Genomic DNA, 19187 nt, shown 5'->3' on the forward strand with positions numbered 1-19187 from the left:
ATAGCTATTTTGATAGAAGAGTTTGAAGTTAAAAGAGTATTACAGTCCTTGAAGGAGAGGAGTGAGCTCTTTGCATTACTCACATGATCCTAAACTCTAACTCTCTAAGAACTAGCATTCATGTTTATCAATGGAAGGGAAAATATGGTAAGAGAACTATGTGGTTGTTGACCCTAGCGGAAACTTGATCGCTCAAATCATACAACAATTTTTGGACCCTCGACACAACAATGTGGTTGTCCTTTTATAATACAAGTTCAACCACTAGAAGTTGTGTCTTTTGGTAATTTCTCATGTGAGATGTCCTTGTCTTATCACTTGGAAATCAACATATTCCTTGTCATTCTCATACTTGCAATCATGGTGACAACTCATCAAACTTTATTTTCAAGCTTTTCCAGTGTTGCAGTTCCAGACTCCTTCCAGTGTTGCGTCTTCTCACAACTTCAAACCAAATACTTAACATCTTTTACAAAACCAGCCATAACAAACATTACAAGATGTAGACAGGATCGTGTTGGTCCCATTCATGTATTGTGTGACGGAATTATCTAAATGTGACATTGTGTTCACGATTCATTTGTGATAGGATCGTTCGCTTTATATAGCAACACTCATCGACAAAATAGGCCAATACTCCACCAGACGCATGCAGATTACCTCCCTTGGAAATCAACGCCAAAAAAAGAAGAAGCCGGTGCCTTTGGTAACTTTGCAGTAGCATGGAATTCGTTAACATACCTCACAATATCACTTCCAAATGATCTCAATTTGCCTTTGCCTTTGCTTTGGTGAAATTAAAATAAAATCCATGCAGCTCTAAACTTCGATTTATATACGGGTTAGGATACTTCAATTGTAAAATAAAAATTAAGAGGATTATGTGGACCATTAAAATGCATTGAATTTCACTTATATAATTTTATAAGTTATAGAGGCATAATTCATTTTAGGTCAAATGCATCTAAAAGTCCTTTAAGTTTTTCGTTTTTTTCAAAGTCGTCTTTTAAGTTTCAAAAGTCCCAAAGTGGTCCTTTAAGTTTTAAAAGTCTGAAACATGTCATTTTAGTTTTTGAATCGTTTTAAACAAGTCCTTTTAGAGGATGATGGTGATGATTCAGATGATAGCAACAAAGAGCATTATCCACCGTTTGTCATGTCTAAAAAGATGACTAATTTTAAGTGGGTGTTAGGAGGCAGATTTGGTATGAAAGATGAGTTCAAGGAAACAATTACAAACTATGCTATCTACGATAGGACTTGTTTGAAACGATTCAAAAACTAAAAAGACTTGTTTGGGACTTTTGAAACTTAAAAGACCACTTTAGGAAAAATGAAAAACTTAAAGGACCTTTAGATGCATTTGACCTTCATTTTAATGGTAAGATTATTTACACAAGTACTCTCTTAAGTTTTTTATTTTATTTTATTTATAATTGAGAGGATTTAAATCATAAATATATCCAAGGACATAATCTATGGAGGTTAAAATATGATTTTAGTCCCTGCAAATATGCCTCGTTTTAGTTTTAGTTTCTGTAAATTTTTTTTGTTGTTTTTGGTCCCTGCAAAATATTTTATTTTTGAAAATAGTTCCTCCAGGAACTATTTTCAAACGTAAAATATTTTGGAGGGGCCTATTTAAAAATCAAAAGATTTTACAAGGACTATTTTTCTAATAAATGAGTTATGTCATCATGTGCCACGTGTGCAAATCATCACAAAAGTGAGGTTAATGACCAAAATCAAAACGAGACATATTTACAGAGATCAAAACAAAAAAAAAAATACATAAACTACTAAAACGAGGCATATTTGCAGGGAACAAAATCTTATCACACTACTAAAAAAACAAAAATTAGTGAGGGATATTTAGTGAGGGAAAACATGAAATCCTTCTCTAACTCCGTCACTAAATTTTGCGACCAAGGAATTTGTGAGGAATTTCATTTTTTCCGTCACTAATTTCCCTCGCTAATTTTGCTTTTTCTGGTAGTGTCATAACCATTTATGGACGATAAAAGTCAAATGGGAATTATCACGAAAAGGTACTGTACAACGAAAAAATCCAAGCCAAATTATTTCAACTAAAATTATTGTGGGAACATGATGGTGATGTGTTTTTTTTAACCTTTTGATGGTGATGGTGATGCTACTAAGCCAATAACATCAGTCCGTCTGTTACTAACTATAAACACATTTTGTCAAACAAAAAAATTGTATTTTTAATATAAGTCATTTTTTAAATTACTAAATAAATATTATCTGTTTAAAGAAAAATATGATTAATACTTTTTATTTGTCTTCAAATACGAAAAGTCAATATTACATACCTTCTATCGTGAAATAAATGTGTCGCAGTTTGACTTTCACACATCAATATCTAATTTTGATCATTGATATATTTGATTGTTTGTTAGCAAAAATTATATTTAAAAAAAAAATTTAAAAAAAATTATAAAAAGTTGATATTTTAAAAACAACGTCTCATATATAATATTTGTTTTTTTGTTCAAGATATAATATTTGTTTTTATATATTAGAAAATAAACATGGTCAAAATAGGGTATGTGAATAATGTAATCAAATTGTGATGCTTATTTTAAGACAGAAGAGGTAGATTTTTTTTTTTGGTACAAGGCAAGAGGTAAATTTATACAAAAAAATAATTCAACAATAGTATATAGTATAAAATAGACACTTTTTTTTTAATAAAAAAAGTAGACACATTAGTTATACTATAATTTTTTAATATATACTAACGAAAATACGAGCATTCGTATGCACATATTTCTGCTCTTTTTTTTGCTTGAACGTTTGAAAATTATATATGAACGGTGTTTTTTTTATGAAATTTTGATTTTGATTAAAAATAATATAAATGTTTGTTGCTTTCAAGTTATAACAAACCAAATTAACCATGATTATATATTTCAATGACACCAACAATATAAAGTAAAGAAAACACTAACAAATGTTTCTAAGACATTTGTAAACAGTTAAAAATAATATTTTTTACATAAAAAATTGCGTAATTATAACTTAAATAAGTTTAACTTTTCTTTAAAAGACAATTCTTTTTAATAGATTTCTTAAACAATATCGTTAGGAAGACATTTCTTACTTACAAAAACAATACTCAAATTTGTGATAGGTTGGCGTAGGGCATCCATCATTTTTATTGGCATAGTGTTGTGGGACGCAACTTGGAGAGAACAGCAACAAAAATCCCTACCCAATCCAATATCTTCTAAGCCAAATTCAATTTGATGTAGATATACTGATTTGGTTTGGATAAGAACACGAAACAGTTTATGTTTGGTTAACCGAATTAACATAAATATAGTGTGTACGTTTAAGAGAAGTACCTCATGTCGTCCATAAAAAAAGAGAAAGAAGTACCTTATCTCATACCCTTTTTTTTAGGGAAAGGTATCTCATGTCATACTTAGTTTACAACATTTTTATTATGAGTATATAAAACTTCACCACTACATCTCCAACAATTGAATCTTGTAATTATCATTTCAATGATCAAGTGTACTAAAATATATATTAAACTAAAGTTACTCAATGAAGTGTCATATAATTTTAACATATAAATTTGTAAATTTTTTGTTAAGTTTTTTTTGGTAATTTTAATATCAGTTTTGACCTCATAAGTATCAGGAAATTACGAGTTTGGCCAATTTCACTATCTCATATCCTCTGCGAACTTAATAGATGTGTTAACTTTTTAGTTAAAGAGGATTCTCATACAATAGATGATTTTTGTCGTTGGCCGCTCCTCCTCCGAGGTAAGGACCTTTGCTCCTCATGAATTCAATACATGTTGGGTTTGATCCGTTTTTGTTTTACCTTTTCTTTCCTTGTTTTGGCCGACTTGTGTCCATCAAAACATAGATTAAATTACCGAAAAAGTCTTTAAAATTTAATTTCGAAGACATGATATTATGTATTTTGAAATTAAATGTCTAGAATGCAATGCCCATGTTTCCTTTTGTATTCCCAAAAGGGGGAGAGAAGAGTATTTGATTTTTTATTTTTTTTTAAATAAACATAAAGGAGAAAGGAGATGTGCGAGTAAAATGTGATGTTAAAAGTAATTTCCTTTCTTAATTAAAATATCAACGGTGCAAAACCATAGAACTATGGTGGAGTAGTTTATTCATAGGCTCATGCTAAATGCCACCCCAGTTTTCATGTCATTTTCTTGTTTTATTTGTCCACACATAAAATCGTTTACTCAGTCTTCTGCCATATATCAAAACATCCACCCAAACAAACGTGGAATTGTAGTATCTTATCCACTTAATATCTATATTATCATTGCATTGACAAAAAGAAGTGTATATTTTTTGTGTGTAAATATCCAAATAATTTTTATTTAGGATTGTGATTATTGGATAACTTCAAATCTCATTGCAATGAAATTTAGATGCATGAGGTAAATATCAATTGCAAAAAATAATCGAAACAAACACAAGCAACAACAAATTTAGATCTGATTTAGCAACTAAGTGTAAAGCAAAACCACAATCGAACCAAAATAATAAATATGATAAAGAAAATATACGAAAAGAAAACATCAAATTGTTGTTTACTCAATTCAGTCCAACAATGACCTATTCTATGGAAGAGAGATTTTTCTGTTTCACTATTAATGAATTCTTTTCAAAGAGATAAAAAAAAGTTTACGAGAAATCAGCTTCAACAAACTCTCTAAGAACAAATCTAATTTCTATCTATTTCTTAATATCTTCCATGAACAAGACACTCAATGATTTCACTCATCCAAGATGTTTTCAAATTATTTTCCAACTCTAAAATTTAACCCTTGAAAGAGAACCAACCCTTAACCTTTGATTTTCTAAGGATCTTCTCTTTTGTTCTCCTAAGATTCACCCAAATTGCTCACAAAGACACTCCTTTAATGTGTTTCCAAACCTCATAAACTTTTTCCTAAAAGACATCAATCCTTTCCTAAGAATCCATTTGCTTGGTTTTCCAAAATTTACATTTACATTTACCTAAAGTATGACGGACAAAGATGTTTATTTGTAGTTTTCTTCGCAAAAAGAAATAAAAACCATGATATTAAACAGTGGTTGACGTCACATATGCAATCGTAATTGCTGCAACCTTACTATGCATAAATTTATTTTTTATTAGCTTCACACATTACAATTTACAACTTATCACTTGTCTTATTCTTCCTATCAAAGAAAAAAAATACCTATATTACTTATTTTTTTAAGATAATATTATTATAATTGATTTCTTAATGAGCATAAATTTTTTCGTAAAAAAGAACAAATTAAAAACTTGATCAAACAAAAGCACGTTGTATTCAAGTCAAGGTCCGTACATAATTAAACACACTATTCACAATTTGCATAATAATAAAAGATAAATGATATTTATACAATCATTTTATAATAACTTTTGAACTATCTTCTTTCTCGTATTCACGTTGTGTTCTTCTTCTCTCATATCTTTTTTTCTCTCCAGAAATAAGAAGAGAAAAAAATTGTCTCAAAAGTTGTCATAAAATATACTTGTACAAATACCATTACTCATAAAAAAAAAACAAATACTTAAGGATCCATACATCAAATCATGGCGGGTCATACTCATATCATAATGCATTATGCATGCATGAGCATGATATCTAATTAAGGAGAAGAGAAAGTGTCATCATGTTGGAGCCACTTCTGTTCTTGTGTAGTGTTTGGGTTGGTTTTCAATGCTCCTAGAAGAGCTTCAAAAGCGTTTTTGGCTTTGTTATAGGACTTGCGTTGCTTGATGCGTCGAAGAACAACATGTTTATCCAATGTTTGAGAAGGGGATTTCAAGTGGAGCTCGCTTGAGATGCCATCACCAATTGTCGTAGAGTCCTTAATATTGTCCCTTATATCTATGTGTTGTTGATCAATACTCTCCTTCTGATCCCTCTCTGAAGTCAAAGCTGATTCAGATCTAGAAATCCTAAAAGCCATTTCACTTGTTGATAATAAGAATTTGTAGTTATTGTTATAGACTACAGTAGCCTATATATTATAGGTGCTAGAGCTAGGACAAACATGAAAAGGAGGATCACTTATGTTATATGGTGACACAAATAGAGACGGTGCCATGCATGATGAAACATTTTTTTATTGTTTGTGTACTGCTAAGCCAAGCACATATAGGCAAAGGGACGAAAAACACGTGGCAAATGATGAGACCATGAAGCCAACAGAAATGGATTCTATGGGCTCTGCTAAGATGTGTGGTGTCAAACTTGTACAATGCCACATTTCACTTTTTCTACGTGGCTGGTTAATAATGCTGATTTGCTGAATCTTATTTCATTTGCTACTACTCATGCATTAGCTCAAAGAGGTTTGGTTGAAAATATATTTCTTGAATTATAATTTTCGGTATCACTTCATGAAATAGTTTAGAACAAAGTAGTAAACTTGTTAAAATGGGACCGGACCAGACCAGACCAGCCGGTTCAACCGGGAACCAGAACTGGCACCGGCCCGGACAGGTCTATATAACCGATCGGAAATGCTGAAAACGGATCCAGTTTTGTCAAACCGTTCGGTTCATATATTTAATCAAAAAAATATATTTGCCTGTATCTTTTTGACCAACTTCTCTTCTCTACTGCTATCGAGCATAAAGCTCATATCTATTCATTGTCGATATAATTTTGACGTGTTTTTGACATTTTTTTGAACATAATATAAACACACAAAAATTGAACATAACAAACGGACTTAACATGAATACATTTTAAACATAAAATACTCATAATCTTGATATTCATGTTGATATAAATTGGTTATTATAGACCAAAAACAAAATAAATTTTTTTGTGAAGACAAATATTTTTATTTTACTTTTTAGGAACTAAAATCAAAATTCGCTATATTTTTAAGGACGAAAAATTTATTTAACCGAAAATTATATCTTCCAAAAAGTTAAATAAATTTCAAATAGTTAAAGAGGGAAATGACAAGAATTTCCTCAAAGGTGTACTCGAATGAATTATTAAAAATAGGAACGGCGTATTTGGGAACAGTGTTGATTGCATACAATTTTAGGGACATCTCTAAAAAAAAAGTGATATATTTACCAATGCAACAGCTTGAACGTAAATACAAGATAATCCAAAATAAGGGAAGGGTCCTAGCAGCAACTTGCAAGATCTCAATGATATATACAACAGACAAATAGGCTTATTTCATTTGACCTTGACAGAACGTTAGCAAAAAAATAAAATAAAAATCTGCAAGTAAATCATTGATATTCTTATCCGCAAGACGAGCTTGTTTCAGCATGTCAAGGCACAAACGGGAACTTCATCCATCACGTTTTACTGCTTTTTGTGAACATAGCTTGAACAGCTACAACTGTAGGATTTATTTTTCATCATGTTGGTCAATATAACTTAACATAAAACCACTAACCACTCTCCGCACTACAGGATTGGGAATACTACGGCATAAACGGCCATCAATATATGCCAACAAACCAGACATGACAAATCTGGCGATGCCCCATTTTTTAATGTTCACTTTCTGCACTTTTTGAATAATAGAGTTTGCAGGCTCATCTGCATGATCACCACCCTCTGATGACTTCTTTTCCAGTTTAATGCTCGAAACAAACTTGTTAGCCTGCCTTCGCAGTATGCGTATTGCAAAGCTAACAAAAAGATGCTCGCACAATGTCAATAAAGTTGGTCCTATTCTCCATTCCTGCAACAAAGAGTTCATGAATCAATGTCTTCGTACATGACCGGGAAGATTACTTAAGGATAATGCCATTGCTGATTGCATACAGCAAGAAGCATACAAATTACCCTTTTCAGAAACAAATCAAATACAATTTGGATTAAACAACATTAACCGTAAAATCACGTGTAACATTTTGAAGCATCTCCAAACTAGATAAATGCATTCCAAGAATGCAAAGTATTAGTTTGGGAAGTTCTAGCATGATATCTTAAATATATTAAAAAGTAAAATGAGAACTTGAGGCTTTAAATTGGAAATAGAGAACACAGGTCACCCATCATCATTCATAATCATGAAATGTCAGAAAAGTGATTAAAGATGATAAGTAGGAAAACATAGATACAAAAAAGATAAGAAAAATATAGAATAGAGTGATAACAGAACCATGCTCAATAGAACAGAACTTACAGTTTCTCCACGAAGACGGCGTAAAGGGTTCGAAATAGTTGAGGGATCTCCTTTTAGTAATGCCTTACTGACAAGGAACTCCTTAACACGATCCATGATGTCATTGATAAGAGATTGATTTGGTGGTAGGTTCTTCAGGATAACCTAAACATTGCAAAACTCCATCACAACCATACAGTATATGGATTACTTTTTTTTTCTTTCTTAAACAGGAAAAGAAATCCATTAAGAACGCAGAAAATTACAAAGAAAAAGGATGTGTCCTCTACGAGAAACAAATAAAAGAAAAAACTACAAAGAATCTGCACCAAAACTCAAGAATAACGATGCAAAACAGGCATCCCAATCTCAATGCAGATGAGAAACAGCACCCCCCCTAATAATATGTTCTTCGTTAAAGATTCAGAGTAGAAGAAACACATAATGAGAGTGATGCTCCCCTTAGGAAAAATTCTTGCACAGCTTATAAGCCCCAAAACACAGAAAAAAGTAATCAAAACTACCTTCTCTATCCTCACTACCCCGTACAAAATTCCTCCAGTTACATGGTCTCACCTCCCCACATTCCCTACCTCAGTATCTCGCTCTTGCTAACCTAGCTTTTTAGATTTTGTGGGGTACCTCTTTCAAACCAAAGGCCCATGAGCCAACCGTTGAGAGTCTATTTGGTTTCAAAAAACATTTATTTTCATTTACTGTTTTCACTTTTAATTACAAAAATACCAATGTTTTCACTTGTGTCCAAAATATATCAAACTATTTTCTGTTCAAAATATTGAAAGCAGATAATAAAGTGGAAACAATATATTTTTGTAATTAAAATTGAAAATAATAATAATAATAATAGTAATAAAAACAAAAATCAGACAGATCGTTAGCCTTTTCCCTTCCCCCTAACAGACTAGTGCCTAGCATCCTTCATCCATAATTTAATATATATTGTTCAATGATTTTCCAATTTCTATGCTTTCCCATGTTAAAGTCAAATAATTATATCATGCACATGTATACGAACATCATTCTCAAAACAAAGTTTTGTGCTTCAACTTTCATTCCAAATAATGTGCTAGTGTTCTCCCACGGCATGAAAACGCAATTTTTCCACATAAATGTCAAGCTTAAAATATCTCCTATGCATACTTCACCATCTATGCAGCTCAACTCTTACCTGATTGTCAATAACTCTGACTCTAAGATATTCTTGTCTATAAACTGTATCCAGCATGGCTTGGATATATCCTTCAATGTATAGCTGCAGCAGGCCAAACATCTAATTAGTTATTGTGGTCCTCATCAAGAATTTCAAAAATCATACGAAAAAACTACACAGATTTCTTTTGTCATACATATATATGTATAAAATACAAATGTGTGCTGCTACTGAAGTCATTAACTTAGTTAACATTGAAAGGATATTCTAGAATGTGCCTTACAACTTACTAGCAGTTGTTTAAAAAAAAATACTTATTAGCAGTTGCTAATAGTTGAATATTCTAAGATACGAGTAAATCATCAACAAAATTACAACAGAAACCACCAGAGTAGACTGATTACACTGATTAACAGAAGCTAATTACAAAAGTTTGTTGAAAAATATATTAGGATATTTGCATTTATTGCATACGCATGTGGTATTGTATTTATATCAGAGGGCCCTATTTTGAGTTGAAATCAAGAGCCCTTGTCTCTAATCTATTTTCTAATTCCTTTTCCTTTGACTTTGAGCCTTTCCCTCCTGCAACCAAACCACTTTGCCTCTTTCCGTCTTGCAACCACAAAACAGCAACAGCAGCGACCTACACTCTGCTGCCATCCACTGCAGTTCTTCTCCGCAAAGAGACCGAAAGTCCCACAGCCGTGCTCCTCCATGAGCAGAGGTCTACGGCCATTGTGCTCTTCCGAGAGTACTCTTCCTCCTTACTCTTGAATCTCAATCTCTCTGCCTCATTTTATTTTATGTAGATCTATCAGTGCAGTAAACAGGACAAACCCAAGCTCTGTCACTGCTTCTGCCAGCTCTAGTGCTGACCCCTCTGGAACTGCAGTGTGACTTCTAACTACACCCCTTCTTCAAATAGATTTTTAATTAATATCCAAATTTTATAAAGGTTAATTATATGTTGCAAGTGAACAAAACTTTCTAATTTCCTCATCTTTTGCTCTATCTGTATTGTCTAATACAAGCATACACTCCTTACACCCTGAAAACAAGTCTGAAATATTTTTTTTGAAAAAAAAATGATCAAGAGATACTCTTCACTAAAAACACACAATGGAAAATTAGAGATTTTCAACATAATTTATTTCAATCTTAAATACAGTAGATGCAACAATATTATTCAATACCTCATCAACCCCTGGACTTCGATCAAGCAATATCTTTCTATCAGGACCACCTTCCATCAAAGCAGTTCCCAGAACTGATGGCTCCATAGCCAATTTCAGAATGCCTTGGTGAAATCCACTCATCTTGAAAGTCAAATTTGTCAAAATGCAAACATTAGACACATAACAACCAATGCAACAGAGAATAAGTCCCGGCTTAAGTGAACGTAACCAAATTTATAAAATCAAAACAAAAAGTGCTGATTCTGTACCAATCCGTCAAAACCATTTGCTTCTGCCCCTCTCAGAATAGAGTCTGATATCTCTGCTACAGCTGCAAAAGCTATATTGGAACCTGCTGATTTCAACTGGGAAGCCATCACAAATTGATTAATATCCTGATGCTCCATAATGAAATATTTAATTCAAAGGAAAGTTATAGACAACAAAGAACGAAGAACCTACAGTTTTCCCTAGATCACCAAAGTAGCGTTTTGTCCCTGAGAAACCTTCCCCTTTGATACATTTACTTATCAATTTGAAAGTACCTGACCAACAACAAAGTAGACAAAAATAATGCATAAAATTAGAACCAAAAAATTATGAATTATTTCCTAACATTGTATCCTAAAAAGTAGTTTTGTCTGCTGCATATATAGACAGAAATTAATCGAGAAATAAGTGAATAACCATCCCAGTCATCTATCTATTCAGTCCAGTCTACAGACACCCTGTTCAAGGAAATATCATTACAAAGAAAATGAAGAATTGAGAGAAAAAAATAGAATTTTGTTTCAAAAGTGAATAGAGTAAAGATACTTATATGCTTAAATAGACATAATTACAGAATATACGCTATTTACAACATTCCTTCACAAACTGGTGAATGAATATATATCATTCCAAGCTTGCAAGTATGTCAACTGAATCATTCTGTTAGAAACCCCTTTGTTAAACATCTGTTAGTTGATGCTCAGTCAGAGTATTTAGTACAATCTTCATCTACAGTAGCTCACAAATTCCTTGCGTCGTAGCTCCGAATTCCTTGCGTCATAGTTAACAAGGTTTCACAATTTTAGCCTAAATTTTTACTCATTCAACAAAAACATTACAAAGGTAGCTCACAAATTTCTTGCGTCATAGCTCCAAATTCCTTGCATCATAGTTGACAAGGTTTCACAATTTTAGCCTAAATTTTTACTCATTCAACAAAAACATTACAAAGGTATTCTTTTCTTTTCTTTTTTCCTTCTCTGTTTTAATTATCTCTCCCCAAAATTATGAATCCATTTCTGGGTTCCCAACCCAAGGTGTATTAGAAAATAAAAGTGGACGCAAACAGGAAACTAACAAAACACATCATATACCTAAAGTTAATCCTGGAAGATTTGCCAACCCATGTGACGGATCAAAGAAGACATCAAGAGATGATGAAGCCAGGTCATCAAAAATAGAAACAAAATCCGGCGGAAGTAAGGGACTTCCTTTAGCAATATATATGGCTCTCATAGCATACCTGGACAAGCACTTCAAATTCAGCCATAACTCGTACAAAATTCAAAAGAAAATATATTGTAGGCTTACCATGAATAGTGCTGTGCACATTTAATAAATAATTCACGCATTGTAATCAGGGCATGGGTTATCAGAACCCCATTCAGTTCTACAACCATATTTTTTATGGAAGGCACCTGCAAAGAGAAAGATAGGAATTTAACATGAATAAATAAATAAGTACACATGTACACGCCATGGTTATGAGGAAAAGAGTCAATGTGGTATGCAAAACAAACCTTAACCACACTATGAATTAAGGATCTTAGAGCCTCCTGCGTTGAGCTATAAGTTGATTGTGATTCCCCAGGAATAAAATTAGCAATGATCTACAAAATTCAGGATAAATTATGAATTAGTTATTGGATATTATTGAATTTCTTATAATTTAGACTTAGGATCTAACTCCATTCCACAATACCAGCCTGTAAGGTGAGAACTGTCCAAGCATAACAAAGGTCATATCTCTAGGTGATGTTGAACTAAACCCACCCACTCAACCCAGCACCATAAGAGTGTAGTGCCACTGCAACGAAGGAAGATAAAATGGTCCAATAACAGACCGTGGGTGTGGCCTCAATTAAGGCAGATTTTTCAATGCACCCTCTCATGCACAAGCCTGATGTGCCTAGAGTGTGGACAATACAAATTGTCTAACAACAGATTTAGGATAAGCTCCAATACCATTTCAGAATTTGAACGCAGAGCTCTAATACCATTTTAGAATCTGAACGCAGATTCTCACTTAACTCCACAAAACCGACTTGTAAGGTGAGAACTGTACAAACATTATTGATACTACAAAGTTGCTGTACCACTATAATGAAGGCAGCCGAAGTGGCCTAATAACAGACTGCAGAGTGGATTCAATTAAGGCAGACTTTCCAACAAATATCATTAGCTTCCAAATGTTACTTGTTGAGAGCCCCACATTTGATGAGGTGTGGCTTGAAAATGTGTCACCTGTTATCAAACCACCCTGGTCACATTCTAGATGTCCGGTCTTGGGTGTGAAGATGGGTGTATTGAGAGAACCGCATTGCATGTGATATGCAAAGAAGTGCTTATAATGGGAGACATCCCTGACTTTACAAGCTAGTCTTAAGGGATGAGTTAAACCCAACCCAAATTGTAAGAGATATCATTATCTTATTAAAGTTAGACACTACAGTATTTAGATGACTGGCTTTTTATTCAATTTAGTATATTAATCCCTACAACCACAGAGTACTATGTTATAAGACTGTACTTGTTCGTGTACATAAATATACATATGGTTAGAGTCGTCTCTCAAGAAATTAAACTACAAACAAATTCTCTATAATTTTCAAGTATAGTATTAGTAACTAATAGGAAGTACTCAAAATAGAGGAAAAAAAAATAATGAAGGAAACCTTTATTGGATAGATTTCAAAATGATCAAAGTAAATCCGCTGACTCTCTGAGTCACTTAGAGATGTTCTCCAAAATGATGCAAGTTTCATCAATGTTTCCTCATCAAGGTTCAAATCAATTGGCTACACAAAACAAAATGTCAGATCATATAAAAGTACAACCAATTCATATAGGAGCTGTTAAATCCATTCCTTAAAATAATAATTTTAGAAAAAGCCAATGTCCAACTTTACCTGAAGAAAAATTGATGAGTATCTAAATTGCTTCACATTTGAACTGGACGTGAGTGTAACAAAAACAACCTTCAGTACACAATCATTTGGGTCACTGAAATCCAATTGATGTCTGCGAAGCATTGATGCAAAAGGAGCTCCATTCCACTTAAGCTCCAAGTTCATGTGCTAGATGAATAACAAATAGGATATGATCAATAAAGTCCTTAAATGGATTATTTTCCTCAGACTTGGTATAAAAAAAAAAGGTGAAGTAAATAGCATTAGTCAGTCATGCAGTTAAATTAAACATGTCACCTGTATAATGAACTGGTTATATTTCTGATGGTTATTAGAAACAGTAATCATGTGAAGATTCCCCAACTTCACGGCTACAATTGGTGTAAAATCTTTGCGCTCATTTTCATCTTCCTGCTTCAAATAGAACACAAAAACTGGAGCTTAAAAATTGGAGAAAATAATTTATCATACCTTCAATGCTTCACTAAGAAATGAACACAGTAAAATATCATGTAGACCAGGAAAAGTCATTCCCATTTTCCCAGAGCAACACATTTTATGACCCTATAACTTCAAAGTTGAAAATTTATCCACTTCTGAAAAGTGTTTGAAATTGAGCCACTGGTACAATATCATATTTGATTACAGATATATGTGAAATTCACCAATTAGTTTTTATTACTGAAAACTGAAAAATGCCCGGTAAGATCTGATGAAGCAGGGAACGTCTTTTATTCCAAAATTAGTTTTATTTATGTACACGGTACACACATTAGCCAGCGTAAATTATAAACATGGAAAGTCCAACTTCAAGAAAAATAAACAGATACTAGACTTTGGTGATCAAGCACTTAACAAAAGCTAGAATACCTGTGTTACATGTTCAAGTATGTGAACTGCAAGCTGAGAAACTCTCAGTTGAAATTTTGCACACAAATCAATAACTGTATCTCTCTTGAAACTATCAGAGATCTCGCAAATTCGCAAAACTCGGGTTGGTCCCTCTGCATATATTTCATATCCCACTTTTGTCATCTCAAGGCCATCACGCTCACTGAAACTCGCATTCTGATCTCTTGATCTTTTGTCTGAAAGCAAACGCGTGGCCAAAACTCGTTGTTGCCCAAGTTTATAAAAAGGTGTCCATGCTCTCACCTTATCCAACTTAATCTCTCGTAATTGAAGACTATCTACAACAGAAATCAACAGCGCTATTAGTTTTATTCTTAACTTTCTTCTGATATGATGAGATTATTATTTTTCCAAATAATAAAACTCTACTAGATTGATAGCGTAAGAAAATGACAAACCAGAGAGAGAAATATAACTTAAAAGAGTCTTTGTTTTTATATATAGATTGCCTTAAGAAGCTCAAGATAACTGAATCAGAACCAACATAACTACATTTATTAGGGTTGAGTGAGGCCCCACCCAAATTTATAGCTACAATAGAACATTTTATTCTTCAATTTCTTTCCTTTTTTTTTCTTCTGTGCATACAACCATGATAGCATGTAATTAACAGCCCAATATTTTATTTCCATTTTTCTTGATTATCATCACTTATGACGATTACTTAATAATAATTTTTGGGGTTTGTACATTCATATTATCAAAAAATATTCAATTTTTTTTATATTATTCACTTACAACTTGGTATCAGATCTCCCAATCTGAGAGGCTATGCGTTTGCATCAAACCCTATCAAGTCTCATTGACGTCACCTTCGACTGCTTTAATTATAGCTTCAAGCACCTTCTTGGTGCCTCTATCTCACTGTGTTGCAGCTCAACGCCTCCAACAGACATTTTTTATTTTTTGCCTTATTATTGACAGCTAACCATACCTAGATGCCACCTAAAGATCAGCCAACCACCGAAGTTTCATGGCCATCAGCCTTCTCAAACACCTGCATGCACCCATCGTATTTTACCCTTTTCCTGCATGTTCACGCGTTGGCATACCAGAGTTAGACACTCCACCACTTGCACTGTTGTGCCCACCAACCTTCCCTGCCTCTATTTTCATCTTCCTATACGACCTTTCTATTTCTCACCAACAACAACCAAGTCTTATCACACTAAGTAGGGTCGACTACATGAATGAAACGAAGCCATAATATTTTGTAATATCTCTATCAAACTCATTAATCTCTAGGTCTTTCTTAATAGTCATATATCATATCTCTATCCAACTCATATCTCTGCCCAAACCATTTAAGTAGAGTTTCTACCATCTTTTCTACGATAGGTGCTACCCCAACTCTCTCTCTTATGTCATTCTTAATCCTATCTCATCTAGCCTTACCCACACATCCAATAAAATATTCTCATCTCTGCTGCGCTTATTTTACTCTCATGTTGGTTTTTTACCCCCCAACACTGACATACAACATCAACGGTCTTACAGTTTGTATGATAAATTTTTCTCTTCAACCACCCACCATGAATTCAATGATTTACATCTCCTATTTCTCCGTCGTTTTATACTATGGAACCGAGATATTTAAACAATGTGAAACTCATTTCTTTTCTTAATCTCCGCTCAATCACTCTTTTTCACAACTTCACGGTATGACTTACAAGTTTAATCCCCTATAATTTGCGAAATCTTGTATATCTCCCTTTTTCTTATAAATCATAATTAAAGTGATTCTTCTCCTCTCACTCAACATTTTCTTTGACCTCATAATCTTGTTAAAAAGATGTGAGCCAACCAATGCCTCTATCTCCAAAACTTCTCCATACCTCAATAGGTATGTTGTCTGGCTCAACTGCCTTAACGTTATCCATCTTTTTTTTGCGTTTCTTTTACCTCACGTTCTTGAATCCTACGATAGAAGGTATAATTTTGGTCATTCTCTCTAATGTCTAGCCTATTAGAATGCGGTAGGATCTCATATCCTTCATTTAATATTTGTGGAGATAATTCTTCCATCTATCTTTAATATCTTTTTTCTAAACGAAACTTCACCTTCCTCATCCTTGATACACTTGGTCCCAATCTCTTGTTTTTCTTTCATGTCCCTTAGTAAGCCTATATATAGATTTTTCTCACCATAATGTAAAAAATTACTTGTGGTGGGCTTGGTATATTTGTAAAACTCTCAAGGGGAGTAGAAAATTTGATCATATTAAAAGGAAATGCTCTGGAGAAGACCAACCGACAATTTGTAAGTTAGGATGACCAAGACTCGCTTTTTATGACCTAGCTTCGGAACTCACTGACTTCTGAAGTGAGAAAAAAACTGTATGTTCCTTCTTTGAGAAACTTGAGATAACCTTTGGCAGATTTCATCTATCAAATAGGATGATGCTATCTGTTGGAAATTCCACGTTCGTAAAAGACTTACTCCAGAGGGCTGACATGGCGGATTCGAAGTCTACGCCACTCCTATCCCTGGCAACTACACATTCTAAAGTGGTTAATAATGTTTGTACAGTGCTCAATTCTTAAAATTTGGGCTTAGGACCTAACTCGTTAGGATGACCCAAGCCATATAAGCACTACATAAACCATATCTCCCTAAACCCACACCCTCAATCCAGCATGCTAAATATGCTAGATCGTTGCAGTGAAGGCAGACAAAGTGGCCCAATAACAGACCATAGGGGTGGGCCTCAATTAAGGCAAACTTTCAAACATTAATGTCTTAACCAATTAAGTGATCAATATATATAAATAAATTACCAAAATTTCATAAATACACTTTTTCAAACAGAATAAATAAATCTATGACAAGATTCAAATGCGCACCATTGATGCGGACAACCAGTCTATGAGGAAGAGTTAAATCATCCCAGACATAATCAGCGCTTCCTGCAGGTCCAAGAACCTCCGGCTCTAATGAACCCTGGAAATTTCACAAATGATGTGAGGGGCAGGGAAGAAAAATAAAACGACTGAATAAAAAATCCAAAACAAAGAATTGCTGTATACCTTTTGATAGTAAGTTATGGATAAGCTGTGCAAACAATTTTGAATTCGATAAGGCAGACTTGAATTTGGTGGCTTGTAGAAACTCAAAACAAGAGTAGAACCTTCTTCTGCCACATGAACAGCTGCAAATTGTGTCATTTTGTTGTCTGACGTTGTACCTTCTTTTCTGAATTTCAGGAAAAAATGTCCTAGTGAAGCTAGACACACTGGCCCAGACCATCCCAATCCATGCTCATTTGTTTGAATCTGAACATATAACAATGAATTGTCACTGTCAATTCTGTGTTTTCTGATTAACCGCTCAAATACACTGAACTCTCTTTTCTTGGTAAGTCCTTCCTTCAGCGGCAGTGACATTCTCTGTTTGCTGTTAATGGAGATAACACCTTCCACCTCATCCTTCACAGACAGCTAAATTAAGTACACGATACAAATAAAAAAAATAAAAAAAAATACACACACGCTCTCTTAAACTATTATGTACTTAATGCATACCTGAAAATAGTATTGGCGAACAGTAATACTTTGTTCTGATTTATTACAAATAACATATCGTGGAACCAAAGTCACCATCTGTGATGGCACAACAATCTCTCCTACAGAAGGACCAATAGACACTCCAAGCTTCGTTACAGATTTAATCCCAGATCCTTCTTCTTTTTTAAAGCTTATTTCTATAAGGCCTGATAACGAACCCAAGTCTAGCGGTGCCTCAGATGTATGGTCCTCCAATAATCTCAGTTGCACTCTTTCAGATCTGGAAACATGGAAGATAAGAAACTGTAGAATAATGCATAACATGATGACTAAAGTAAATTTAGGTAGCATTACAAGAAACCACAAATTTGACACATAAAACAAATAACTTATGGACAATAACTAATCTTACTTCAAGAACCATGATCTGGTTGACTTTGGAAGCAAACATAATCCTAGCTCTGAAGGAATGTTTGACTTTAAATTTTCTAATTCAATCCTGCATATGGAGAGCCAACCAATGTCAAAAATGGGCAAAAGCAACATTAATGTGCCCACTAAATGACTAGAAGTGTAGGAATCACCTGGATAGAGGCCATCTTTTAGTTGCAAGAACGTAAACCGGAAGGTCTGTCTCATTCTTCACGGAATAGGATGTAAAAACAACAACCTGCAAGCAGTTCCACAGATTCACATGATATTAGAGTAACTAAACAAAAGCATGATATAGAACTTCACAACTATATCTCAGCTCTAGTCAATCAAAACAAAGGCGGAAATAATAACCTCCAGCATGCCCCTGTTTCCCCGGTACAATCTCAAGGTTGCAGAAAATTTTCCTCCATCAAAGTCCAAATTTATATCAAGATGTTGGACTTCAGTGTTCTGCTTCAGTAACTTTTTCACGCAATCCCTACTATTTACTGGCTTGGAACTAGAATTAGAAGAAGTTAAAGTAACAGTGAAGTATATAACCGCTGGATTGGCATAAAAATCAGCTGTTGAACCACATGATATTGTTGCCTGCTTCCCAATTTTCTCATGTCCAACCAGATTCAGCTGATCT

The 19187-nt window shown here is 33.7% G+C and overlaps 2 protein-coding genes across 3 annotated transcripts in view; both read right to left on the reverse strand.

Annotated features, from left to right (window-relative positions):
• Positions 1 to 5572: 5572 nt before the first annotated feature.
• On the reverse strand, positions 5573 to 6163 carry LOC25501663 (uncharacterized). The gene has a single exon (XM_013590992.3). It carries the CDS (start codon positions 5997 to 5999, stop codon positions 5676 to 5678), a length of 324 nt encoding a protein of 107 aa, XP_013446446.1. The 5' UTR covers positions 6000 to 6163; the 3' UTR covers positions 5573 to 5675.
• An 849-nt stretch (positions 6164 to 7012) lies between these two features.
• LOC25501664 (uncharacterized) overlaps positions 7013 to 19187 on the reverse strand; it is a 28073-nt gene continuing 15898 nt past the window's right edge. The window contains exons 18-36 of one of the 2 annotated variants that reach the window (XM_024773787.2): positions 18908 to 19185; positions 18706 to 18791; positions 18534 to 18620; positions 18140 to 18401; positions 17645 to 18043; positions 17462 to 17558; positions 14576 to 14895; positions 14003 to 14119; positions 13706 to 13873; positions 13472 to 13594; positions 12317 to 12406; positions 12108 to 12214; positions 11891 to 12039; positions 10989 to 11071; positions 10796 to 10891; positions 10545 to 10667; positions 9367 to 9450; positions 8199 to 8342; positions 7013 to 7751 (exon numbers count right to left, since the gene is read on the reverse strand). In XM_024773787.2, the coding sequence (XP_024629555.1) occupies positions 7413 to 7751; positions 8199 to 8342; positions 9367 to 9450; positions 10545 to 10667; positions 10796 to 10891; positions 10989 to 11071; positions 11891 to 12039; positions 12108 to 12214; positions 12317 to 12406; positions 13472 to 13594; positions 13706 to 13873; positions 14003 to 14119; positions 14576 to 14895; positions 17462 to 17558; positions 17645 to 18043; positions 18140 to 18401; positions 18534 to 18620; positions 18706 to 18791; positions 18908 to 19185 (3152 nt within the window). In that variant the 3' untranslated portion in view covers positions 7013 to 7412. The remainder of the gene's footprint in view (positions 7752 to 8198; positions 8343 to 9366; positions 9451 to 10544; positions 10668 to 10795; positions 10892 to 10988; positions 11072 to 11890; positions 12040 to 12107; positions 12215 to 12316; positions 12407 to 13471; positions 13595 to 13705; positions 13874 to 14002; positions 14120 to 14575; positions 14896 to 17461; positions 17559 to 17644; positions 18044 to 18139; positions 18402 to 18533; positions 18621 to 18705; positions 18792 to 18907; positions 19186 to 19187) is intronic. The other variant, XM_013590993.3, reaches the window with a different exon arrangement.

The sequence above is a fragment of the Medicago truncatula genome, chromosome 8 (assembly GCF_003473485.1).
Source record: "Medicago truncatula cultivar Jemalong A17 chromosome 8, MtrunA17r5.0-ANR, whole genome shotgun sequence".
NCBI lineage: Eukaryota > Viridiplantae > Streptophyta > Magnoliopsida > Fabales > Fabaceae > Medicago > Medicago truncatula.

What these genes read in the sequence shown, in the direction of transcription:
- LOC25501663 (XM_013590992.3), bottom strand. Translation starts at nt 5,999, where the DNA reads ATGGCTTTTAGGATTTCTAGATCTGAATCAGCTTTGACTTCAGAGAGG.